The 27,865-nt window shown below is 34.5% G+C and overlaps 1 protein-coding gene across 4 annotated transcripts; it reads right to left on the reverse strand.

Annotated features, from left to right (window-relative positions):
* Positions 1 to 145: 145 nt before the first annotated feature.
* Positions 146 to 27,787, reverse strand: LOC130656051 (GREB1-like protein). Of its 4 annotated transcripts, XM_057458887.1 has the most exons (23): positions 27,702 to 27,787; positions 25,991 to 26,146; positions 23,171 to 23,197; positions 22,724 to 22,852; positions 22,005 to 22,208; positions 21,730 to 21,921; positions 19,070 to 19,243; positions 18,909 to 18,998; positions 18,578 to 18,727; positions 16,684 to 18,339; positions 16,251 to 16,410; positions 15,893 to 16,144; positions 15,668 to 15,774; positions 15,470 to 15,584; positions 15,037 to 15,245; positions 6,588 to 6,665; positions 6,107 to 6,430; positions 5,956 to 6,033; positions 5,717 to 5,820; positions 5,030 to 5,642; positions 4,781 to 4,950; positions 3,995 to 4,137; positions 146 to 3,219 (listed from the first exon to the last, which is right to left on the reverse strand). In XM_057458887.1, exons 2-23 carry the CDS (start codon positions 26,133 to 26,135, stop codon positions 2,298 to 2,300), a joined length of 6,042 nt encoding a protein of 2,013 aa, XP_057314870.1. In that variant the 5' UTR covers positions 26,136 to 26,146; positions 27,702 to 27,787; the 3' UTR covers positions 146 to 2,297. The 4 variants fall into 4 exon arrangements, with proteins under 4 accessions (XP_057314870.1, XP_057314871.1, XP_057314869.1 ...); XM_057458888.1 differs by lacking the exon at positions 27,702 to 27,787 and having other exon boundaries at positions 146 to 3,216; positions 25,991 to 26,904; XM_057458886.1 differs by lacking the exon at positions 27,702 to 27,787 and having other exon boundaries at positions 25,991 to 26,902.
* Between the last annotated feature and the right edge of the window lie 78 nt (positions 27,788 to 27,865).

A 27,865-nucleotide genomic window follows, 5' to 3' on the forward strand; every position in this document is an offset into this window, starting at 1 on the left:
AGAAAATTGATGTTACTTCTTGCAAAAGTAAAGAAATTTTTATTTAGGTCACACTTAAATTAAAAATATTTGTTTTGCCAAACACAAAAAGTCCAAAGACTACACAGGTAAGGAGAAATTAGGACAGAAAAGCATTCGAAAAATGTTTCTAAAATTAAGACGTGTTTACTTCATCCTTAATGAAATAAAAATGTACAAAATAAAAAAAAGCTATTTACAAGCTAATAATATTGAAGTTTATACAACGCAATTTTTATAACAAGAAGAATTCTGAAAAAAATATTGTGGCTGAGAAGTGTACAAAAATATTTGGATACACAAATTTCTAGGATGCGCAAATTTTAAAAAAATATATGCAAAAGTAATCAAAAAACGCAAAATCTAAAGTAAGCAAAAATGTCGTTTCGTCTACCGACAATATTTGACTGACATAAAATCAGCGACCGGATTTCATGGGATATAATGTAAAATAGTGTTTTGTTGCAAGTGCGGAATCGTGCTCTCTCCTGAACAGAACTGTTGTACTTTCTGTGGTGAGAAAGTTGTTTTGAATAAGCCAGCGCAGAGTTTAGGTAAAGTGAAAACTCGGATTATCTTTAAGAAAGTGGAAAGGCTCGAAGCTCAATGCTGCGCAAAAGTGCAAAGAAACAAAGAAGTAGTTTTTAAGAAATTGAAGAGGTATAACAAACACCCAGCAAACACAGTCATGATCGACTTCAAATTGGTTAACAAATGGTAACTACTTTTAAAACATTCAGTACACCAACGTAACTTTATGGTCCGACTTTTGGCATTTAAAAAGCGGATTCATGATCGATTTCTTAAAGATATGGTAAATGAAAGTCTGTTTTTGGACCCTAGATTCAGTCTGAAATAGTTTCGAGTAAGAAACAGTGAAATAGCACTACATTCGAAAATTTAAGTCAGCTGAAGTGTGTGGTGGACCGGAACATCTTTAATCAATTTTCCACTCATGAATTTAGCGGAGATGGAATTATAATCAGTGATGTAGATATTGCTATGATGAGAGATAATATCGCTGAATATCACGACACACATAGTGAGGAAGAGGTCGTTTTCATTGAATATTTTGACTACGTATGCGATCAGCTAAAGCTACCTACCCCCAATGATTTTGTAAATGTTTGTTTGGTTACTTGAAACGGCAGAAAAATGATGTGTAAAAAACAATGTGCAATTGCGATAACAAATTGATTTTAATAGTCGTTTTCTTTTTTTCGACACAAATCAATTTGAACCAAAGCGCCCTAAAAAATATAATGCCTCCCTGAGCACAGGTTATTAGTGTATCGACGCCAATAATGTACACCCATTTCCACAAGGACAGACCAGTGAAGTTCCATCATTTTTGCGCTTTTGATTATCTTTGTGTGTAATCGCAGTTATGTCTTTGGTATGTTTGTGTATTTATTGAAATTGTGTATCTGAAAATTATTTTTGTGCACTTCAGAGCCACCATTCTTTTTTCGCTAAAACAATAATTACATGACGAGCGAACGACCATTTTTTTAAAAGAGAGTGAGCGTGGTACCTCGTGATCCCCCGGTGGTCTTAATTTATTGAATTTAACTATCGCTACAAATTTATTTCAATCGATTTAATTAACATTTTAAAATATAAAAAAAGAATCGCAAAACCTTCACTGATAATTTAACACATTTTCACAGCGAAGAAGAAAAAATTAATGTATCTGGCATTAATCAGAAAAATAAGAAATTTTTTTTGTGAACCAATTTTTTCCTCTCAAATATCACACGTGTTCTTTAATGAAGGCTAACTTGCGACTTTCTTCTGAAATTGTTTTGCATCAACTTTATGAATCATGATACATACTATAAGGTATGTGTCATGCTTCATAAAGTTAACGATCACAAAATTAGCATGAAGAAATTAACGCGAATGTCTATAACTTAAAAAAAATTTCATTAACGGGATTTAGCTTGACTTACTTCTAAAAAGCATTAAAATAACGTGAAACAGAAAATCAAGAAAGCAAAATTTTATCTTTTTTTAAAAAAATAGGCTCGTTGACCAGTTTCTCTTATTTTCTTCGCAATGTCTACAATATAAGCTGCTCTCTAGCCTGTCTTAATCACATTAGCAGGGTAAGCGTTTTAGAATGATACTAATTTTTTTTTCTTTACTAAGGAAAATTCGCGTTAATTTTGTACTTCGGTAATTTCCTAGAATAAAGTAAGTTCTCCATGCAAAGCACATTGTTCTAAAAATTTCCAACATGCAAAAAATAAACTATATTAGAGTACAGACAAACTTACTCATATGTAAGAGCCGGTTAAGAAATAAAATGCTTTCTGACTGTCTTCTGACGTTGTAGCAGTTTGATATTCATCGCGCAAACGAATTCTCCATCTTTCTTCTAAATCTAACCTCATGGCTTCCTCACGAAGTTCGTACCGTTCCCTACACACAAATACCATTTGCGACTCCTTCACAAAGGTAAATTGCTGCAGGAAAGTCTTAGGAAGACTTTTCGAGCAGTTATATATTACAAGTCCTGCGTACGTTTTGTTAAGCATGCACTTCAAAGGAGAAGGCTCTCTCTCTATGTCATCCTTTCCATGCAATACACAAACATTCACGTGCTTGCCTAAGTCCAAATATCCACCAATCACAAGAACAGGTAAATCTGGATTATCGACAGCCAAGGGAAACAAAGTGTCACCAGACATGGACAGATACGTTTGCAAAACTAAATGTGCGTTTGCCTTGATTACTTTCATTGTCTCCATATCTGGCGGCACGACCAATCGAGACGAAGGGCTTGAGTTGAAGTTATCCGCACCCCTCCAAGTCGTACGAGTGGTTACTTTTGCCATAAAACTGAACTGTTCAAGTCGTCCAAAAGGGATATTGTGGCGAATCAATTTTAACTGGAAATCTATCTCCTCTCCGGAATACACGTGAGTTGAGAGCGAAATATTCCCTGTTACCTTCACATTGAGAAACACACACGAGTGGACGAACGTACGCAAAAAAGATGGCAGGTTAGATTCTTCTTGACCAGAACTCCATGGACGCACGCCAATCAAACCGACTTCAGATATACTCTTGTTGGATTCAAGCGATAAAAGTAGTTCAAGCAAAGATGAGGTGTCTCGCAGTGGTGACATTACAGAGTCGGAATTTCGACGCCCTTTCTTTTCTTCGACTTCCTCTTCTTCTTCAGAGTCGCTACTACTATATCGAATAAAATATAAGCAAATTCATTTTAAAGTCATCTTATATTTGCGTCAGAATTAGGAAGTTCTTTTGGACAGTGATCCCTATTTAGAACATGCGAACCTGCAGCAAAACTTCGAATTTAGCTTGGAATAACAAAATCTCATTTCTATGCAATAGAGCTTGGGGCCTAGCCGCAAAAGGCGCTTTAACTTTTGATCTACGCATACGCAATCTTCTTATAAAAATACAATAAGCCAGTGTGTATGTGAGGTGCAATTTTGACATGTGTGCATTTATATTGAGTGTCGCCGAGAAAGTTCAAATATTAAATTTTTTGACGTTACAGCACAACGTTAATAACATCAATATATAAAGCCATTACGAGGTGGTGACGTTAGTCGTTTTTCACCGCATGAGTAACTAGGAAAAACCTAAGAACAAATTGGGTAAGTTCTCAAACCTGGGTCCCCGAATCCGTTTCGGAATGAACGAGTTGATGAAGTCATGAAAGGACCCCAATATCTCTGCAATTTAAACCCTAATATCTCTGCAACCGTTTGTCAAAAGCATATGATCCTATACATTTCTTAATCAGCGTTTTAATATCTATACTATATGTTGGTAATGAGTCCAAGTTGTGATATAAGTTAAATGGAAATGGTCAAAGCATACGCGATGAAAGTTGCAGAGTATGTTGAAATCGTGGTGGGACAGCGCGACAGTTATTTTAATAAGTATTTGATTGATGTTGTAATTTCTTGAAAGTGTGGCAGAAAAATGTGTTTTATACCTGTCTGGTGCTACTTGTTTTCCAAGCTTTTGCCACATAACCAAATTATCATTCATCATGAGAACGAACGGCCATACTGCATCACTGCTACCTTCATTTTTTAATCGTTTTACTTCATTCTTGTAATTTTGCGTGGCGAAGCTCTAAAAAACGCCAGCAAAGACGATGTTACAAAAATCTTGTTATTTCTTCATCCTGGTTTACATTGCTACAACATATACACGTGTTTTTTATAAGAAACAAGACTTAAAGGAACAGGCGGTGAAGGTTATACATACTTTCAACTGCTTACTCGTGAAATTTTTACAAAATTAAAAAAGAAAATTAGTATTAAAAAAGAAAATTAGTATATTTAAAGAATACTTCCTTAAAAGCATTTTGAGGGGAAAAATGATGTTAAGAAACATCCAGGATGAACCCAAAAGGTACGTTTCTTATTAAAATATGGACTGCAGAACTTATAAAGTATACAGCCGTCGTGTGTCTCTGCGCAAAATGGCACCACAGTAGCGAGACCTCAGAAATGCAGTATATAAAGGACAAGCGAACGACTGGTAGCTGAAGTTTAAAAAAGATGTTTATTCGAGAAGAAATCTTTGTTATATTTTTGAAATTGTTGCTAATTTCCCTACTATTTTGAGAAATTAATTTTCGTACGAAATTTCAAACTGGCAGAATCCTTATTTTCGAATCTTCGCAAAAAGAGAAAACAGCCCTTTTCCTTAATTTCCAGTTCACTGATTACAGCTAGAAAGTAAAGTGAGGTCGAATTTCAAAAAAACACACCTGCATGATATTTTTGACAGCTGCATCGCTGCTTTCATCGAAATCGTCCGGCAGCACAAAGAAGACATGATTAGGCCAATTCTTTTTATATTGTTGCATTTCAGCTGAGCGTATAAACGTTATGTGAAGATGGTCGGTTTCTTCCATGGTATGAAACAGATTGAGCAAACCTGATTAAAAACAAAGGCCAGGATAGCTATAAAATCTGAATGTATGCAAGTCGTTATAAATCGCATATACCAAACCTACCTTCCTCGTCTCCTGATGAACTTAGCATCAATATGGGTGTTTTAACACAACACCCAGTAAGCACAGTTGAATCTTCAGTTGGAATAAAGGGCTCGTTATATTGGGAAAAAACCACATTGGTTATGTTCGTACTGCCTTCCTCGAAGATGAAATGCTTAGTGTGGATAGGAGGTATGACCACAAGAAGATTGACAGACCTGTGATCACTTCCCACATTATCCAATTGATAGGTTGACACTTGCGAAGCATTATTTGCAATTCCTTCACGATAAAAGCGACACATGTCGCAGTGATGGAACGTGTCGTATGCAGCGGTTTTAGCTAAAATCACAAGAGCATCAACGCTGCCCTCATCTTTTGCTCGAGATAAAACTTGTTCTTCCATTTCATCTTCAATAGTACAAACATGAGGTAAACTAAAAACATCGTATTTGGTGTCTAAAAAACCGGGAACGAATTTCGTTGAACGTAATATTTCAAGGACAGATAATTCGCGTGTTTGCTGATTAGCTGTGTAGGAGATTCGGTTATCATACACATCCACTCGTTTTAATCGAACCAGCATGCGATGTAGAAGTTGAGCGAAGTGCAAGTATGCACCAGTCTTCCCGGCCTGACAAAAAACAAGGCAAACTTCACATGAAAGAAAAGCACACAAAGCTTACAATATTTTTACTAGCTACACACCTGCGGTGGTCCTGAGAGAAGCAAACACCTTGGGTGGTATTTATCTTTGTCTGAATCTTCGTTATCTTTATCTTCGTGATCAATCTGCTCTTCAGAACCTTTTGCTGTTAAAATATATGACATAAAGATAGACAGTCTCAATATAAAGTTGTTTAAAAAGCAAACCAAACTAAAAATGCTAATGGTACTATAATTTCTCTAGATTAAAATATATTTGAGCATAATTAATATTTGCTAACCAGACAAATTTTTGTCACTTCCGTGATACCCCCGACCCACAGTAAACAATCTTCTGAGATCTTCATCACTTTTTTCTTCTAAATGAAACGAAAAAGATTTAGAGTTTGCCGTTCCTATGAAAGAAGGAAAAAGAATGGAGAAAATACATACCACTAGGTGATGGTGGAGAAGAAGTCGGCCCTGGGGTGGTCAATACTCGCCGTACAGGTCGTGCGTCCGTCCATCGACGGTAGTGTCTGGACATGCGATCTGGCTTAGACGTAGTTAAAATCGGTCTGTCGCTTCGAACCCATCGTGTGTTCGGATCAGAATTTAAGTGCACCAACGTAGGGGTGGTTCCACTTTCGGATTGTAACAACTGCCATAAAGGTTTCGACACGAGAAGGATAGGCAGAGGGTACTTGGATGAAAAGTGAGTGCTGGTGTCTGCATGATGCTTCACATGATCTTTGCTTAAACAAGCTTCGCATTTCTCTGCAAATAAATTGCGAAACAAGAGGGTAGAGAGAAATACTGCGAATGTGATAACATAACTAAGCTTGTAATACTAAAGGGACAACACACGTAGCTAGGCTCGCTTCTTATTGATATTGACGATCATTTTCTATATGCTATTCAAAAAGTGACCTACCAGAATTTTCTTTTGAATGCCAACCATCTGGATCAGTTTTGCTTGGGTCGGCTTTTTCGACTTTTTCCAATGATTGATCTAAATGAAGGTACGTATATTAGCTTCAAGAAACTTCCACAACTTCTACTTTCGGGCAATTTTCCCTGTTTCTTTTTATTGATACTTTTAAAAATGGAAAAATCTTCCTAGATTAATTTCCCGTTTTCGCCAAACCTAGTTTCTAAATTGCACATTTTTTGTCAAATTTGCGCAGAATTTCGAGTTCCTCTCTTTAGTTTGTTTTATCAGACTTTTTTGCAATATTTACAAAACAAGTAGCTATGACGCTTCATCCATAGAAAACTGGAACCAAAGCTTCCTTCGGACTTTTCAGACTGGCTTGCCAATACAGAATATAAAAATATATTTTTATACTGGTTCTTTCTTCAAATTTCATATTTTTAGACTTTTTAAATTCAAACCAAACTAAAATTGAAAACTAATTTCAAAATTGACAGTTTTTTTCAAAAACTAAGGTTTGAATTTTTATCAACTGATTACAGACGAAAGAGAGGATCCGCATTGTCAAAAAGTTTTAAAAGTATTTCCATGGATGCGTCTTAAATACAAATACTCGACAGTACAAAAAATGCATAATGTAACATAAACCTTAAACACGCAAAAAAAATCTTAACCTTAACCATTATATACAAACAGCTTGTAGATATTTTAAAGAACCTTGCTGTAGAAAGGAAACGCGGTCAATATTATATTACGACAAATTTAAACTTTCAAGATAAGAACTGATTCTTCGGAATGTTTATTGTTTGGACAATAATGTGAAATTTAGTTTCGTGGACATTTTTTGCGAAAATTGTGCAGAAAAAGCAAAATAGCGAATCCAGTTGAGCTATATTCGAACAAAGCATCAATCAACACCAAAAAAATTGCAAGAAAACAACTCCACGTAAAATTAATTTAAAATTTTAAAAAATCAGAGAAAAAAAATAAATCAGAAATAAATAAAGCTTAATCCAAAAAGTACAAAAATTGTAAAACAGTATTTTAATGTTGGCTTTTCTTTCACAATAGTGACCACACCTTTTTTCAAACCGCAAGGACACAGACCCTTCTACAGCAAAGGACATTGAGACATCTACAAGTCTACAGGACATTTAAAAGCACTCAAACTGATCAAAAATGATTACAGCGTTCTTGGCCGAACAATTCACACCAACCCGCAGTGATTGACAGGGGTCGCCGAATACACTGAAACGGAAAGACAAATAACATTTTGCCATTAGTGGCGTGCAGGTCTTAGAATACTCTACTATAACACATCAACTGCATATTACTGCAATCTTCTTTGTTTTCAACACTAGCAAGATACTGTACAAATATTATCAATCTTCGCCTCAAAACTCAGCTATCTTGCAATTCATAATAAACCTGTCGAGTTATTAATAACAACGGACAAAAACATTTCTTATTTTTATAGGTCTATCTTAAAGGTACTGTCCGATTAAAAATCAACTAAAATTTTGACAAAAAATTCTTATTTGGAACTAATTTCTATAAAATAATTAAATAATTATTTGTTTTCTTTCCTAACACCAACTGAACAATATCTCATTTTTGTTTACAAAAAAAGCATGCGGTCTCTCGCTTCGATTGTTTATATGGATGGCGGATGATAGGCACTAAAGCGAGGCTGAAATAATATGTCGCGTGTGACGTATTTACCTGGAGCGCGCCGAACTGACCAAAATAGATAAAACGTGGGCCAGGGCTGATATTTTATATGTTTAAAAATTTTGGTAATTTTACCCCCTGAATTGTGAAAGACCGCTTTTTATGAATTATTCATATGGAATTAAAAAATCGAAGGCGAGAGATGTGTCTAGACCTTAAGGTAAACACACACTGTGCTAATTCTGTACGAACCTAAGTAAGAAGCTTTCGCTAATAAAACTTGAAGTTCAATATGACTTTAGCCTTAGGGTTGCATAGTTGTTTCAGCTACTCTAAAGACAACCAATCAATAATTAAGAATTAGTTTCCTCTTCACTAGATGTCCCGCCACAGAGAGATTAGACTCAGATCGCACATTCAGTAAGGTTGAGAGGCAGAATAATGTCGTGGTGCGCTGTTGTGAATTGCACTAACAACAGTCGAAAAAAACAGGATAAAATTTTTTTTTCGCTGCTTAAGGATCCAAAAAAAAATCTTCCGTATAAGGAAAAACCAAAAGTCAGAGAAATATCTGAACGGAGGAAAGAAAAGGATGTTAAGGAGGTGAGTGGGGGCTGGTAACTAGGTGGTCGTTCGAAACTCTCTGTCATGGAGTGCCACCAAAGATGTTCACAGCGTCAATAAAACCACCGCTCGGAATTCTTCGTGTTCCGTAATACATTTTTTATCTGAAAAATATTACAATATTACTCAATCACACTCGCATCTAAGAATTACTCATAAAGGAGTAGAAACTTTTATACCATGTAATTGAAAATATTTAATAGAGTCCAGTCTTTTTCAGGAGAGGCGTGCGATCGCCGCGCACGCCTTGGCACACGCCTAAATCGTTTCAGGCGTGTGATTAATCGCACGCCTGAAAAATAAATATTGAGTTTTCAAAATCAACCTATAAAATCCATTTTGTAGCGTGCGATGGCAGCCCTCGAAATAATTTTTGGACAGTCGTCAGACAAAACGTCCGATAGATTTCCGTATTAGTCGGACACTTTTAGATCTCAGAAATTATTGAATAGTCCTGGTCCTTTTAATCCACGAGCAAGCCTATTCATAGCCAACCTGACCATCCTAGCTAATTCACCGACTCCTGACTTAGTTAAAAGAACTACGTAGACATAAATCTCTTTTGCCTGGCCCCTTCGTCGTTGGTAACCAGGTCTTACACAAGAAATCCAGCCATGCGGTTCTTAACTAATGCGGAGGTGAACGCCGACGGAGCACGGATGAAGCAAGTCTGCAAAACTGTACTTACAGGCGGAATAGACATTTTATCATGGATTTAATTGTAGATAATTTCTTCATTTGACAAAATAATTGGAAACCATAGCAGGTCCGAATTTAATGGATTTTTTCTTTATGCCTGTAAAACCGAAACCCACGGGCGGTATAAATTTTTTTCTGTAAAAATTTTGTTAAAGTGTAGCTGAACTTTTTGAATGAATTTTGAAGTTTTATTTAAGCCACGTGGATAACGATTTTTTTTAATTTGAAAACAAAGCATATTTTTGCCTATTTGCTTGTGAAAAATAAACAAGAAGCCCTGGGGGCTCTAAGAATTTCCGCGCGCTACGAAAATATTTGATGAAAACCTGCTAATTCGTTGTGTTATTGTGCCAAACATTCGAAGGGGTTTGGTGCATGAACCTCCGAAGATAAAGCACACCAGTGACATTATATCTTACAACAAACGCAAACAAAACGAAGCGTGTCATAATAAACTCACATTTTAAAAGAGATTGCTAACAAAAAATACAGCTTATCATTCATGGTTGAGAGTCTTGCGATTGAAACGTTTATGGTCTTAAACGGCATTAGTTGACAAAAAATTAAAATTTTGACTAACTTTCAAAATTTTGAATTACTTTTTTTATTAACTGTGTCAATTTTTGTCGAAAATAAAACATTTTAATTTTTATATAAATTTTGACCTGAAATGACATTTAGGTTACAAAAAATCAAACTTTTGTACCATCATCATTTTCAGCATACTTTATTTGTTAACTGTGCCAATTTTTGTTGAAAATGAAGTAGTCTTAATTTTTGGACCAATTTTGGCCTAAAATGACATTTAAGGTGGCAAAAAACAATATTTTGATGTCACCATCATGTTCACCATACTTTTTTTGTTAATTGTGCCAAAATTTGTCAAAAATAAAGTAGTTTTAATTTTTGGACCAATTTTGGCCTAAAATGACATTTAAGGTGGCAAAAAATCAAAATTTTGATGTCACCATCATGTTCAGCATACTTTATTTGTTTACTGTGCCAAATTTTGTTAAAAATAAAGTAGTCTTAATTTTTGGACCAATTTTGGCCTGAAATGACATTTAGGTAAGAAGAAATCAAAATTTTGATGTCACCATCATGTTCAGCATACTTTATTTGTTAACTGTTCCAAATTTTGTTGAAAATAAAGTAGTTCTAATTTTTGGACCAATTTTGGCCTAAAATGACATTTAGGTGACAAAAATCAAAATTATTATGTCACCATTATGTTCAGCATACTTTTTTTGTTAACTGTGCCAAATTTTGTCGAAAACAAATACCAATTTTGGCCTGAAGCGTCAATACTAAACTTCCCAGTAGTTAAGGAGCTTGGGTACGAAGTTTGCATCTGTGTCCGTCAACGTGAAATCCCAGGGTCGATTTTTTCTCAAAAAATGCTCCAAAAGAAAAAAACGACGGTTTTAAAGAATTTCCTACGCCTTCGGGCGCGGAAATTCAACAATAAATATAAAAATGACAGTATAGTCATGCATACTATTTCGGACATGTAGAAAAGGAAGTTAAGATTGAGAGAGTCGCTATACCAGTAGACGCTCGATCATCGTGTTTGGGGTTCACGATTTAAAACGTCCCCCACTTTTCTACCGCAAAATGAATGCGCAACAAAAATAACCTCGGAGCCCGTATCGCAGCCATAACATTCTTTGCACGTGCGTTTTACATCGAACGCGTTACTTGATTTACACGTGCGAATCATCGCACACCTACTCAAATATTCCTGAAAAAGACTGAGAGTCTGTCTCGTGACAGCAAAAACATTCTACACTTCAGAGGGCATCCTCTCACATTTAGGAGTAGGAGCAACAAGGTTTCCAATGTTATGTTCGTCTACGTCTTGAAAAGTCGGAACTAGCTCATCATTCGCTGTTCTTTCCGGCTTGAATTGAAATCCTAGAACCTGCGAAATATTTTCATTCATTGCTATCTTCATGAAGAACTTTTTTAAACAAAGGAAAAAAATTATAAATACAGTTGACTCTCTCTATCTCGACTACCCTCTATCTCGAACATCTCTCTATCTCGAACCAAAGTCTCGGTCCCTTGGACATTTGTGTAGGCTCTAAGCTATTTTCCTCTCTTTATCTCGAACCTCTCTATCTCGAATACCTCTCTATCTCGAACCAAAATCTCGGTCCCGTCTGACTGTTTCTCTCTCTATCTCGAACTTTTCCGGATTTAAGAACCTATTTACACTAAAAATCGAATTAAAATGTTCCATTTTCGAACGAAAATGTTTGACGTTCGAATTCTAAAGTCACTCACAAAACATTGTTTACAGTGTTTTGAACCAGAAACCTTCTTGAGGTTCTTCACCTCAAGAAGGTTTTGTCGGCTTTAAAAAGAAAACTCAATAACGTTTCTTTAATTCAAAAATGTCAAATAATTCGGGAAATCGAGAAAGGAATGTCAAACAAGGAGGCAGCAGAAAAATACGGGATCCCCAAAAATACAATTTCAACTTGGATGAAAAAAAAACATAAGATCCTACAAAGCTTGGAAGAACAAAAAACCGCGTCTGGTTCGAAAAAGGTTCGAGGCTGTGATTATGAGCAGATAGACAAGGCTGTTTTCAAATGGTTTACTGTTCAAAGAAGCCAAAACATTCCGATCGATGGCAATTTGATAAAAGAAAAGGCACTCAGTTTTGCAAACTTTGATTGTTCAAGTTTCAAGGCTTCCGATGGTTGGCTGGACAAATGGAAAAAAAGGTAAATAACATAGTTATAATTTTCATTTCGTGTATAAAAACAACGTGATTACATATCAAACACTAAAATTACAGCTTCTGTTTTTTCAAAATCTCTACCATTGACTTTTGCCCGGATAAGCTTAGAACACAGGGAACCTGCATTCCATCACCATCTCCAAGATTAACTGCCTTTCCAGTAACAGTTATATCACATCTCCCAAATTGATCAGCACGGAGAAAATAAAATATGGTTTTAGCAAACTTTCCATTTTCTCCTAACGGCAAATGTCCGACTAGTTTCCCATCTTTTTTAACGGCTACAGCGTATTTGTCGACAGGGTTGTGAGGTTCCATTTCTCCTTGTAGTTTTTCTTGTTGGACTGATGTCCATAAACTTTTGTAAACATGGTACCCTTTTATGTAAGATGTAATGTCAGTGGAAGACAAAACGACGAGTGGCATATTTTCAGTTAATTCAATTTCTTGTCCCAGTAAAATTATAGCCATATTGTTCATTACAGATTCTACTACACTCCACGTGTTCAACAATATAATTTGTAAACAGATAAGAATTGAATCGAACCAATCTTAAAATTTATGTTCGATTGTGTTATGTTCGATTAATATTAAGGGCTGCTTTACACGAAACATTTTTATTTATTTACTTTTTCAGGCACAGCATTTCCTTGAAAGTTATCGGTGGTGAATGTAAGTCAGTTACAAATCAAATGACAAGCTCCTGGAACGAAACCACGCTCCCAACCATTCTGTCGAATTACAAATTGGAGGACACTTTCAACGCAGACGAATTTGGTTTGTTTTACCAATGTCTTCCCGAGAAAACATACCACCTCAAAGGAGAAAAGTGTTCTGGGGGGAAGAAGAGCAAGTTGAGATTCACTGGAATGGCCGCAGCAAGTGCTACTGGAGAAAAGTTGCCAATGTTCGTCATTGGCAAATCAAAAAAACCTCGCTGCTTTAATAACATCAAACATCTCCCTTGCCAATACACATCACAAAAGAAAAGTTGGATGGATAGTGAAATATTTGAAAACTGGGTCCGGAAACTGGACCAAAAGTTTCGTGTAGACGGAAGAAAAATCGTTCTTATAATCGACAACTGTCCAGCACACCCATCGATCTCGAACTTAACAAACATTCATCTCGTTTTTTTGCCCCCTAACACAACGTCTGTGTTGCAACCGATGGACCAAGGTGTCATACGAAGTTTAAAAGCGCATTACCGAAGGAGAGTTGTACGTTTGCTGTGCAGTGCTTTGGAGAACAACAAACCTTTGCTAAAGATTTCAATTTTAAGCGGAATGAAGATGCTGGCTGATTCTTGGGAGGCTGTAACTAAACAAACCATCATCAATTGTTTTAAGAAATCTGGAATCTCTTCTACAGGACAACAGGATGCTATTGCTGATTCGGATGACCCATTTAAAGATCTTCAAGAAAGTTTGGATGATTTAAGAGAGGCTAATCCATCATTGGTACCAAATGATCTCAGTGCTAATGATCTTGTGACCTTGGATGATGAGGTTATCGCAACCGCCCCTCAAATCTCTAATGAGGATATCATTGATGAATTTCGGAAATCTCAGGACGACGAAGCTGAAGACGATGGCAGTGACATGGAGGATGATTCATTTGATATAGTTGTCGAAAAACCATCAAGATCAAAAGTCGAGTGTAGTATTGATATTTTGAAAGATCTAGCAATGTGTTGCGAAAAAGGCAATGAAATGCAAATGCTTATCTCCAAATTCGAAAAATGTATAATGAAGACAGAGTGGCATCACTTAAACAAAAAGACATAACCGATTTCTTTAAATGAAGCTGTAAATTTATTTTATGTATTTATTTTAAAAGAAGTCTTGTGCATTGAATATTAACATTTTAACATCTCTCATTGACCTCTATCAATTCCCGATACACTGAAGGTTAAAAATACGTTTTTTACGAAAAAATCCAATTTTTGTCAATTTTTCTCTATCTCGAACTTTCTCTATCTCGAACAAATTTTCTGGTCCCTTGCGAGTTCGAGATAGAGAGAGTCAACTGTAAACATTTAGTCGTTCGATGCGCAAGTCGGGGGGGGGGGGTTCGCCTAATAAGAAGCCAGGTAACTACGTCACAAGCAAAAATGTGCTGAATAATGAATTGACCCAGTCCTTTTGCCGCGTTCGAAAGTTCGTGAAGATGGTAGGCTAGTGCAGCAAGATCAAAACAAACAAACGATGGTGCTAAGTATTGGATAAATCTTTGTTGTTTAAGAGTGCAATCTTCGTTATTTTTGATACTTAATAAAACAAAAGAAAAGATATTGTTTTTTAATCGGACAGTACCTTTAAACATCTTACTGTCTATAGATGACTTGCTATAGGCTTTGTTTACATTTTTTGGGCAAGCAAATAGTTTTTTAACCAATCAGATCTTCTAAAAATAATTATTATCCAATTGAATTCCTTTATTTTCCTGCAATAGCAAGTCATCTATTGATAATTACTAATAAATCATTAACTGACAGCCTGCAATAATTTCTACATTTATATCACAAGCATTTATACAACAAGCATAACACTGCGAGGTGTATAATGCCATACACGTCCCCAAGAAAAATTTCTAACATTAAAGAACATTAAAAATCTCGAAAAAAATAGCGAGAAATGCAGCTAACTGATAAAAATATACATATAAAAAACTACAACAAGAAGAAGAAGAAAAACTACCACAAACCTTTTAATAGATGCATTCTCCTCTGTGATAAATAAGTTGTTCCTACACCTGTTCGTAAATTATTCATCACCACCGGCTTGCCTGATATAGCCAAATGTGTACCTGCATTGACGCTCAAGTAGCAAGCGACAGAACCAATCTCAGATTCAATGGTGGAACGATGAAAACTGCTGTGGTTAAATACGTTAAAGTCTGCATATTTTAACGACCTAAAAAAATAATCGCAAAACAGGATTAATTCTCAAAATATTTTTAAAATAGTTTCAGTCAATTATTTGAAAATTTTATGAAATATTTAATGAAAAAGATATAACAAAAAACGCTTTTTACATTTCCTTTTTAACAATGGCAGATTTCTTAAAATCTCAAGGACGGAACTCAGTGTGTAAAGCAAGCTTCATTTAATACAAAGTAAATATCGATGTTTATAAACCTTGGAAAAGTTTCTCCTGCTCTGTCTTCACCCGACAGAATAAGTATGCAGGGTAAATCCAACAAATCTTCTAAGCACTGAGGTTTCCACTTGCTAGCACTTTCTTCCTTCCAGCCTAGTGCAAAAGACGAGAAATTTTTGTCACTCTAAAAGCCAAAATAATGACTAAACATTTAAAATAAATGAAAAAATTCTAACCTCTTTTTCGCCTCCACATTCTCATTCGATCCAAAAAGAAGTCACCAATCTGAAGTTCCTGATCTCCATCGTCGTATATTACATCAAAACGATATTCAAATCCCAAACTAAACATTGTAATTCACATGTACCTCTCAACCAAACTGCATATGCACCTAATGTCTTCTAAACCCACACAATGGCCGATTAATACATTTACGCATTGGTGAAATATAGTAAAAATACCTGTTTCTGGTTTTCAGCAAGACCTCGTGAAAATATTTCCCCATATACTTGCTTGGAATACGAATCATTAACATGTATCCACTGCCGTCCGGATTTCGTAAAGGTGACTCAACAACATCGTTTACCATGCGAATAATAGACATCACTGCGTATGGCTCTGCAGGCTTGATACCACCTGCAACCATTAGTGACGCCTGGTATAAGCGCAGGAGAACAAAGCCTTGAACAACACTGTAACTGATGTCATTTAGCCTAAAGTCAATTAATGCTTTGAGTATCATTTAACCATGCAACGTTTAAGGCAAAAAGAAGGGGGTTATAATATTAACGAAAAATACTCTGCAGACTTTAAGCCAACCTGTTAGCTTTAGGTACAGCTATATCAAAGGTTTCTTCATGGCGTATTAACGCATACTGCTGATTCCAACGGGTAGACTCACAGAATTCTTTTGTGCCAAAATAGATCATGTCTTGATCATTGATCATAATGCATTTTTCGTCCATGTTTTTCATAACAGCTGAATAAAAAAGACACAATACACAATAGACTTTAGCTGACAGAAAATTTGATTACCATAGTGTAACATTCAGAAGTATAAAACAGATTAATAATGAGGAAGTTTAAACTTTGTTTTCTTAATATTTAACTACACGGAAAACGTTATGCACGTTGGTTAGTAATCCAAAAGAGACTTATAGAGAAGGGGTTACTCAGGGCACAAATGAAATGGCATGACACAAGTAATTTATAGAGGAGGAGTAAGCCTGGGTGCAGTACAGCATTGACATACCTGATGTTCTTCTGGCATCTGTCCAATAAACTTCATTATCAGGATCAATGAAGGATTTTCTTGTTTGGAACATATAAGGAACAGCTGTTACAAAAACCGGAAGCACATTGGGTGATTCAAATACCTCTTTTAAATTGGGCAAAACATCTGGCATACCTTGTGGTAAACTGTAGCGCTGAGCTTGATCAAAGATTAACAAAAACAAGGTATCATGAGAAGATTGACAATTGTGCACAAAACTCTTCCAACGGCTAACTGATTCTGGCCAATCGCTGTATGTAATTACATATTTTCCCCCGACTTTGAAATTACTACTGACATCCTCCGTCTCCAAACCCAAATAGTTAAGTACTCCAGATTCACAAAGACGTTTTACTGTCAAATAATACAGCGATATTGTTGGAGGTACAACAATGAGAATTTCCACTTTTAAGTACGATGTCAAATCAAGGATTTCTGGATTTTCAGCAATGTTGCGCACTTGTGAAAGAAGCTGATTGGCCATGGCGTACTGGTTTGCAAAGATTCCTTTGGTATGAGGTGGTACCGCAGAGATAGGAGCTACCGTTGGCTTGTATTCTTGTGCTTGAGAATGTCTGATTCTCATTCCAGCATATGCATTAAAAGGAACATACACCATATTCTCACGGGCATCTTCAAACATTGTTATTAACAAGTTCAAAGCTTCGGATGTTTGGTGAAATTGCTTTTTTAATCTCATTAAATCAGTTTCAAACTGAAGTCTGGCATTTTGTGGCCTGTTATTTATAGATTGCATGATGTGATTGATACCAAGACATTCTGCAATAATTTTTGCATGACTTATTCCTGTAACCAACACCCCAAATTCTGTTGGTCCATTCGGTGGGGTAGATAAAATAATAACAAAATTTGGAATCAACAGTTTTTTGTTGGAAACTGCTGACATGTAGAATGTATCATGAATCCATCGTAATGCTTTATAAAATCCATTTTGGAAAGAGTTAGTAGAAGTGATGGCCTTCACTCTACCATTTGATGCACTACATTGCAGATTAACCATAAGAGAAAGTTGCAAGGGATTTTGAATTAAGTATTTTCCGATAGAATGCCCTTGGTTCATAGAACCATGAATTTCTATCTTAGCTTTGCTTAGCATTAATTCAATATGCTCCTTACTAATACTGGTATCATCGAGGCTGCACAAATGTTGAGTTGTAAGTATGATGGCAGCTTGCAAAGTTAAGGATGAGCCAGAATGATCTCTATTTTGCACGTTTGCTTCTTTCTTTATTTGCACCACTAAATCACTGTCCTTAACACTAATAGACTGATCAGGTGGATCTGCAGATGAATTCCATCCCATATTAACCAACATGTTGGCTGCACTTTGTTCAACATTACTGTGGTTTTGAGTGGTGACTGCATTAGCATTGCAGGACTCTACATTGGATGTGTTAGCTGTACCATGCATAAATGTATCTGGCCACTCAAAACAGTCCACAAGCAAGTCACTAATAATGATGTCATTTACAGAGGTTGGAAGTTTACATGGGTTGTGCTGACACAGTAAGAGTACTGGCCGAACACCACAAATTGAGGAGACTGGTAACTTGAATGCTAAATCGGCATCAGCCTCTGTTGTGTGATCATCATCATTCTCTTCAGTTTCAACATCTAAATTTAAAAAGAACGTTATAGCATAGAGTCACTATATATTATCAAGGATTGCTAGCTACTGCAAATCTCTCACATAAAAAATAATAAAAAACAACAACTTTTGATCAAAAATCTATCAATCTATCTATGAAAAAAAAAACTGTTTAGTTGACCAGAGACGCTGATTGAATATAACAAGAAATGTAATTATTTTTATACAGAGTCTAAAAAGTTTGTCTAACGTTGTCATTGTTACCTTGTGGATCAGATCCTATGCTCATTTTAACTGAGGTGTTTGCATCAGTGATTTTCTGTTCTTCGTCCAACATCAATTTAACTTTTTTGAGTACAGGTTCGCGATCAGATGTAATATCAGTTGAAACAATAATAGGAGGTTGGTAAAGTTCTATAAAAAAACATAATATTAAAAACAATACTGAAGAACCAACAGGAAATATATGCATGAATATTCCTCAACCTGCACAAAGTAGCAATTCAGCTATCATTTTAAATAAAATAAAGTCATTATTTCAGAGACAGGGATACCAAATAAAAATAACACAAACTAATGCAATATGGAAATGCACCTTGTGAAGCAATAGTAATAGATGGTACAACTGCAGGTGTTCGGCCAAGTAGGTGAAGATTATGCGCCGGAACACTTCGTTTTCTAGTTTCTAGGTAAAAATACATGTAAAAAATAAACAAAAAACTATACATGCTTTCTTAATGTGTAAGTGTATATTACCTGTTCCTTTCCAAGGTATAAGAGGACCCCTGCCAAATTTTCCATCTTGATTCTTGGCAATATAATATTTCAAGTGTTTTTGTTTCTTGGGTTGGGTTGCAAGTTTTAAGTTGATGTGGGTAGAGTATTCAGTGAAATATCTGAAACCAGTAGCACCACAACCAATACAGTTTCCTTAAAACAATCACATATTTAAAGAGTAGAATGATTAACTTGATGTTAATAATGGTACTGTTTACAAAAAAGTAATGCCTTAAATTCTATGTTTTGCATAATTGCAAAATACTTAATACGCTAATTGTGAATTTTTTGTAAAAATCAAATGACTTTTCATATAACAATTTGAAAAAATATCAAAATAGTGCCAACTTAAAGAATTACTTCAATCTTGAAAAACAGATATATTTTTGATCTAAAATTTCCATAACAATGAAAAAGGGATTCAGCAAATGGATTAAGGTCATTTCTACAGTGAATGGCAAAATGTATTGTATAAGTACACAAATTAGAGTGGAATTGAGTTTTTATGTGGTTGTTGGCACTTACAAAGCCTTATAATGCTCCATCAGAATTCAAACGAGAGGCGTAAATACGATATAATAATATGCTTAAAAATCCAAAAAAATTAAGAATATTCTTGTGTATGTTTTCCTGTGTTGTAAGGCCAAAATAAAAATATATAATTTTATTTTTCTAGCTTATTCGATGGCAAAAAAGTCACCCAGACGTCCATAAAATCTTTTTATGAATTTTAATAGTGTCAGTTTTAGTTTGTAGGTTTAACTGGCATCTTTGGACGGCTAAAGTTTTCTGCTACTTAAAAAAAATAGTAACAAAAATATTATTTTTTTTGCTAAAGTTTTTTCATTCTGCATATTTGTTGGGTTTTTTGACCAAACCAAATAAACAACAACGTTTTTTGCTATAATGATCAGGACTGGTGTTTGATATTAGACATGTTTCAATATTGTTATGCTTTTTTTTTTAGCTTAGTCAAAACAACAATTCTCAACCTGTATAGTACACAAACAACTAAATTTAAAAACAAGAATAACAATTAAAGCATTATGTAGCTGCCATAGTGACGTCAAAGGGAACACTTGCAGACAAGTTTTGAATGCAAAATAAATATTAATGTTAACTTCTTCTGTTTTTTTTAGAAACACTTAAAAATCAAATCATACTTGGAAATCAAAATTTTCTAAAAGTGCACACAATCCACTCATTTTACACAGGGGTTTGTATAGCAAAGCAAGCTAAAACAGAATTCATTAAAAGGTACTAAAAAAAGCAATAAAAAGTTTAAAATCTACTGTAAAGAGACAACTATTTTACTTGGACCAGATTCTAAAAAATTAGTAAACAAACAAAGAAAAGTAAACAAATAATTCAAATTCCATAACACTTTTTAATTTTTTTAATTTTACCACTTTGTTTCACCATGTATACCCGCACCGTGTGACTTAGTATATTACACATCTCACAGCTGGGGAAAAAACTTTACCATAAAGCCTTTCAATTTCATGCATTGCAGAAATGCTATGTCTAGTTCTAGGATAATAGGAATGTGAAATTTTTATAATGAAGTCTTTTATAATTCTAAGAACTTCAGTACATTATCTGAAGTTACTTGTGTGCATCAAAAATCTTGTTTTAAAAAATCCTAGCATTACTTATTGACTTCAGTACAGTCTGAATGTAATCTACCGCGGACGCGAAACTCGCATGAATAGTTACACAGAACAATAACATTGCGATAACTTTTGTTTTTTATTAAGAAAATAATTGCCTCGCTGATAAACAATGACTCCACGCGATTGATTGTTTAATCAGAATAGGTTGCAAGATCAATTTTAGCAGTCTATTTTGCGCAAACTCTTTACAAATTTTTAATTGTAGTAATTAAATATGAAAGTTTAGTTGTTTGCGTTCCATTACAAAATTAGTCATCAGAGTTAAATTAGAAATAGTATTTTAATATAAAGTTACTTCGATAAACTTTTTCGTCATGGACACCATTGTATTTTTACGAAATGTCATTTGTCTAGAAAAGTTAAATTTGTCTGCGGCGATAGACATGCCTTTTTAGATTGCATTTTAAAAGTTTAAAAACAAAAAGCGGTGATAGAAATGTTTTTTAAGAACGCATTATAAAAGCTTATTAACGAAAAGCGACAATAAAAAAGTATGCAAGTATTTCAGAATATACACCATTTGTTTTACAAAAATAAACCGTAGTTGTATTCTTTTAATAAAAAAAACGTGTGAGTCATTTAATAGTTGTGAACAATGCTTCTCATATGTTTCTTAAATTACACTCGCTGGAATCTTTTCAAGTAATTTAATCAACAATACATTCTTGCGCAATGTATTATGAAACTTCGCGAAAGATTTTTATTATTTAATTACTTCATGCTAATACTTACGGGAATAGCTTATCAATACATTTACACAATGCATCTCACTATTGCAAGAAATATAATTGCTCTGATATTTCTTCGCGAGCGCATTGTTTTTTAACACGCAAATATAAACTCGCAAAACCCTCAAGAGATTTAATTATAACAAAAGACAAACGACTGCCGTCCTCCACGCAAAGGTGTGATATTAGCGTGTACACGCTAGATTACATTCAGACTGTACTGTAAAACATTACCTACCACTAAATCCTAACATCGTTATAGTGTTGGGATCTCCTGGTAAGTACCTCCGGTCGACAACTGTCACTAACGTTATTCCTGGCAACATAGGTGATTTTGCACCAACAAGACAAAAACCATCAGGTACATGAATAGAATTAAGCTTCTCAGATAATTCAGATAGGCGCAGTTCACCACCATTCTGGCACTTGCCTAAATAATAGTTAGCAATAAGGCATAAAAAACACAGAACAATTCAATATATTCAAAGATAAAGAGACTACGCAATACATTACCGCAATTTAAACGAGGTGTATGCTCATGTAGTGATGCTGCTGCTGCGGCACTTGTCATCTGTCGCACTTCTGCAACATCTTCAGGGCCAAGATTGCTGTTGTCATTTTCACCAACAACATGGGATAAATTTGCAGTGGCGGGTGCAGGGATACTTACAAATGGTGAATATTGTGAGAAGGCATAAATGACCCCTTTGTGTAAGCCTAAATAATTATGTGAAAAATCAACAACTAAGTGATAATAGTTCTAATACATGAACCAATCTTAGTGTTGTTATAAAAATAATTATACTTAGAAGCAAAAAGGAACAGCATTCAATTAAATAAATTTTAGTGTCTTATACAACATGTAATTTAATAAGCACTAGGGAAGGTAATTGTATCTATTACTACATTCCATATGGCTTGGCTTTAAAACAACATCTTTGCAAACTTTATTGTGTTTCGTTAGCTTGTTAAATACAATGTTTTGAAGGTATTTAAATCATTAGTAATTAGTAATTTCTTGGAATATGTTTCAATAAGTCTTTGTTGTATTGGTTCTAAAATTAGTCAATTAACAATAAACATAAATAGCTCAAAAACACAACAAAGAAATTATAGGTTAGTTTAAATTGAATTTTTTGAACATTTTTTTTTTAATTTTCAGCCAACTTACCCTATTAGTCCCTGAATACACCATAACTTTATAATAGACACATTTTACAAGAAGGTACTACCTTGACTTGATACTGTTCGATTCAATGACCGCTCCACACCAGGATAAAGAACAGGTTGTACTGCAATAGGCTTGCTTGGAACCAGATTTTTTGGCATCACTGCTGGTAAAACATCTGGCTGAATAACACCTACAATGTTTAGAATTATATTGTTCTGCACCACCCGTACAAATTCAGGCAATAAGTAATTATTTACAAAAAAAAAATGCTCATGGAAAAAATTACAGTTTATCTGCTATGAACATCATGAAAAGACAACAATCACAATAGTTCTGGAGGTGATCATTCGTAGTGAAACTGACGTTACAAATTTATTGCTAATAGCAGGAGATTGTTGATAAACGCAAAGTGGAATCTTTCTCCAACTTATCAGAAAATGTATTCTAGACAGAGTAAAGCATGGCAATGGTTCCAGATTTTAGGGAGGCCATCAATTTATCACATTACCTGCAGCCTGTGAAGCAAAACCCAAGCCTATCAATAAGAAAATAAAACCAGAGTAATACATTGCAAGGTTACATTAATTTAGAATGGGCAAGCAATAGAATAAGTTTATAAATTTTATAAATTTTAGCTAAATTTTACCTAATCTTGTCTTTTTTATATTTTGGTTATTTTTTACTCCAAATAATAAGAAATATAACATTGATTTACATATAAGATAATTAATTTTGCTCAGCCAGACAAATTTTTTGTGGAATTGGGGGAGCAATTAATGGCTCAGTTAGTTTCTCATTTCTCAGAATTGGGTGAGTTTTTGCATGAGTAAAAGCAATCACTCTTCCCTTATCGATAGACCTAAAAACCTGGTGACATAGTATGGCGAGCTTATGAAACCAGTGACATGAATTAAAAATCCTTGGAACCTAATTCTCTTCAACCGTTAAGACACGTTTTAGCCATGAGAGTTAGATTAGTGGTGTAGTGATGAGGATTCATAAGTTACTTCAGTCTAGAAGCACATCGAGAGGGTTGGATTTACCAAACAAAATTATTTTGAAATGTTGCCATGGTATACTTACTTGAAAGATGGCATATAACAATAAAATTACTGAAGTTGGCAAAAATACATCAAACATTTCTATGCTATACATTAAGTACCATTTTTTAAGTGCAAAGATATTACAGCTTTTACCTCTCACTCTCAAATAAGTTATAACCTCAAACATTATTAAACAAATAACATTTATCTTAAATATGTATCTTAAAAATTAGAAATTTAGCCTTTTTTCCACTTTGAAATAGTTATTGTCAAACATATTTTGACACTATTCAATTCTCAGGGGTGCACTAATTATTTGACAGGGCTGGGCTAGGGTCTTTTAACTGCTGTCGCACCCTCATTTATGTTTCCAACACTAAACGTCACAAGTAGTACTCTTTTATTAATATAAATCAGGTAAAAGAATACTAATGTCATATATCAGTGCTTTAAGGCCTGAATAGACGGAACAATTTTGTAGATCAATTTTCAAAAATTATTATATGTCGGAATATTGTTAAAAAAAATACACGCAAAAATTTTTGGTCGATAATTATTCAATTCTTAAATAAATTTAATATTTTTGTATACATGCACGATACAATATAAAGAAACATCTGAATTTAATTTATCACAACATCAGGTAAACAGTTTTACATGAAGTAAAATTTAGAAAAAAAGAACTGTAGGGGTGAAAGATTGGCTCCATCACAGAAATGAAAGGGAGCATATAATATACAATTCTGAACGAATTAAAATTGGCGAATTTTGGTACGATCTAAATTTTGTTGGTAATAAAAAAATGTCAGATAATTTAAAATGACATAATTTTCAGTCGCGTTTTTCTATCTTTATTTACTTTTATTTATTTAATCCTTTATTTAACAGTAGTTTATAAAGAAAAACAAATTTAAATCAACTAAAAAAACGCATCACAATTTCTACTACTATTAACTCTCTTTTACGTGCATAAAAACATTTAAAATGAATGAAAATCCGAGCGTGAGTTTCGAAAGGAAGTGAGCAGATGGCGATTTCTTTGAAATAATATTGCTTCAACGAAAAATTGATTTAATAAAATCAAACCAGTTTGATTTTATTGCATCAATTTTCGAATATTGATTTGTGTTTTTTACGTCATTTGAGTATTACCATTCTATTATTTTTTAAAAGTATATACACAATTTTAGTTCAATATTTTATTTTGAAAATTGATCTGCAAAATTGTTCCGTCTGTTCAGGCCTTTAACATTAAGTTGTTATAATTAAACTAAACATCCAAAATTTAACATTTAAAATGATCTAAAATTGTTAATTTTTTTTTAAAAATATATTTATTGAATTTCCGCGCCCGAAGGCGTAGGAAATTCTTTAAAACCGTCGTTTTTTTTCTTTCTGAGCATTTTTTGATAAAAAATCGACCCTGGGATTTCACGTTCCTCTGAGAAGAGGATAGTATTGCTATAACTGACTAACTAACTAACCCTGTCCCAAATGGTCAATTGCAATGTCACAGATTTAAACTTCGTACCCAAGCTCCCTAAGTACTGGGAAGTCGTCTAAATGACGTTTCAGGCCAAAATTGGTATTTGTTTTTGACAAAATTTGGCACAGTTAACAAAAAAAGTATGCTGGACATAATGGTGACATCATGATTTTGTTTTTTTGCCATCTTAAATGACATTTTAGGCCAAAATTGGGCCAAAAATTAGAACTACTTCATTTCTAACAAAAATTGGCAAAGTTAACAAAAAAAGTATGCTGAACATAATGGTCACATCAAAATTTTGATTTTTTGTCAAGTAAATGCCGTTAAGACCATAAACGTTTCAATCGCAAGACTTTCAACCATTAATGATAGGCTGTATTTTTTGTTAGCAATTTCTTTTAAAATGTGAGTTTATTATGACACGTTTCGTTTTGTTTGCGTTTGCTGTAAGATATAATGTCACTTGTGTGCTTTATCTTCAGAGCTTCATGCACCAAACCTCTTCGAATGTTTGGCATGATAACACAACAAATTAGCAGGTTGTCATCAAATATTTTGGTAGCGAGCGGAAATTCTTAGAGCCCCCAGGGCTTCTTGTTTATATAAAAAATATATTGAACAATCTTAGTTATGTTATCACTTTTACATTGTCAATGAAACAACTATCTATCATAGGAATCACCATTTCGTTTTAATTCCTGTTCAGCGCCTACCTTTATTCATAAAATTTTCCAGTGAGTTTAATTGAACTTGCGCACACTTAATTTCCGTCAATGACATACATTATTCAACTTACCCGTAGTTGAGGCAAGCGATTTAGTCAAATAATTGGATGGCGTTATTTGTGATACTGCAACAGATGCAGGTGCAACTGGTTGAAATGTTGTCAAAAGTGGTGTTTGCTGCAAAGTGGATGTAGGATGAATGTATTCATCATCCATTTTTTTATTATCTAAAAAGTATGACAAAGAAAACGCAAAGGTAAGATGATGCAGTGGCGTATCCAGAGGGTTTTAGACGTCAGTATCCTGGTTTGGGTGCCCAAACTAAGTGCCCAAATTAGTAAAAAGTGGGTAAGAAAAGGTTTTCTTATTTAATCCATAAAAGAAAAATAACATTACTGTAATCATTTAACAGCGTATAAGAAATCATATTAAGTTTGAATAAACTCTTTTTGGCAGGCTAATGTTGGTCTTTTTCAGGAGAGGCGTGAGATTACACGCGCACGCCTTGGCACACGCCTTAATCGTTTCAGGTGTGATTAATCGCAGGTCTGAAAAATAAGTATTGAGTTTTGAAAATCAACCTAAAAATCCATTTTGTAGCATGCAATGGCAGTCCTCAAAGTAATTTTTGGAGACTCGTCAGACAAAATGTCTGCCACATTTCCAGTTCGGTCAAACATGTCCGTAGCTCGTTACGAACGTTTAGATTTTCGTCTTGGTCGGACACTTTTAAATCTCAGAATTATTGAAAAGTCATGGTCCTTTTAATCATTCACCGACTCCTGACTTAGTTAAAAGAACTACGTAGACATAAATCCCTTTTGCCTAGCCCCTTCGTCATTGGTCTTCGTTATCCGACGGAGCACAGATAAAGCAAGTCTGCAAAACTGCACTTACAGACGAAACAGACATTTTATCATGGATTTAATTGTAGATAATTTCTTTATTTGACACAACAATTGAAAACCATAGCAGGTCCGAATTTAATTGAGTTTTTTCTTTATGCCACAAGTGTTATTTTTATCCGACAATTTTAAAAAAGAAATCCAAGCGTCCCCAACTTTTCTACCGGAAAAAGGATTACCTCGGAGCCTGTATCCGACGCATAACATCCTTTGCATGTGCGTTTTACATCGCACATGTTACTTGATTTGCACATGCAAATCATTGCACGCCTACTCAAGTATTCCTGAAAAAGACTGTAATGTCTTAAAATTATTGTGATTTTTTATATATATAACAGACAAAGGAATACTGTAGTTCATATGTAAGGAGAAGCTGTGGTAGAATTTCCCTCGTGTTCCGGCAATTTTATTAGCTTGCGTGGGTGTGCACTCCCTAGTAGTTCAGTTGGAGGGGTGTCAGGCTTCCTGTGGCAAAGTACCAATAGGTACCAGTTTGATCATAAAATGGTACCATCTTGATCATAATCCAACAAAATATGGCAGAGCTTGAAGTGTTAGCATGAAGATCGTTACTAACTCTAACTACATGTCTGTCATATAAACCTTGTAGTAACATGCCATGTTAAACACGTTAAATTAGTGACTTTGTTTATAGGATCTTAAGTAATACACGTTTTAATTCGCTTAAAAGAATGTGATTTTAGCCAAAAAACCGTCAAATTTTCGCCCCCAGACCCTAAGTTGACTTTCAAACTCTCACGCTCATGGTGTGCCCAAACTAAACTATGGATACATCACTTCCATGTATATAAAAAAACAAACACACTTATTTAACAGAACACAGTTTTGTGCATGTTGTTATTAAAACTATTACAACCTGTAGGTTAAGCTTCACTAGCACTTCACAGAGCAAATCCAATTTTTATGTAACAATCAGTGCAGCCATACTTTACATTCTTAAAAAAACCATTTACTCTAAAAGATAAAAAATGTATTACTTGATAATTACCATGTGAGCGAAGAACAAAATAGTATATAACC

The sequence above is a fragment of the Hydractinia symbiolongicarpus genome, chromosome 8, assembly GCF_029227915.1.
Source record: "Hydractinia symbiolongicarpus strain clone_291-10 chromosome 8, HSymV2.1, whole genome shotgun sequence".
In the NCBI taxonomy this organism is placed as follows: Eukaryota; Metazoa; Cnidaria; class Hydrozoa; order Anthoathecata; family Hydractiniidae; genus Hydractinia; species Hydractinia symbiolongicarpus.

Coding starts and splice junctions, on each gene's coding strand:
- LOC130656051 (XM_057458887.1), bottom strand. CDS start 26,135: ATGGATGATGAATACATTCATCCTACATCCACTTTGCAGCAAACACCA. Junction 19,244..21,729: donor AACGATGTTAGGATTTAGTG/GTAGGTAATGTT, acceptor GATTGTTTTAAG/GAAACTGTATTGGTTGTGGT. Junction 18,340..18,577: donor CATAGGATCTGATCCACAAG/GTAACAATGACA, acceptor TTTTAAATTTAG/ATGTTGAAACTGAAGAGAAT.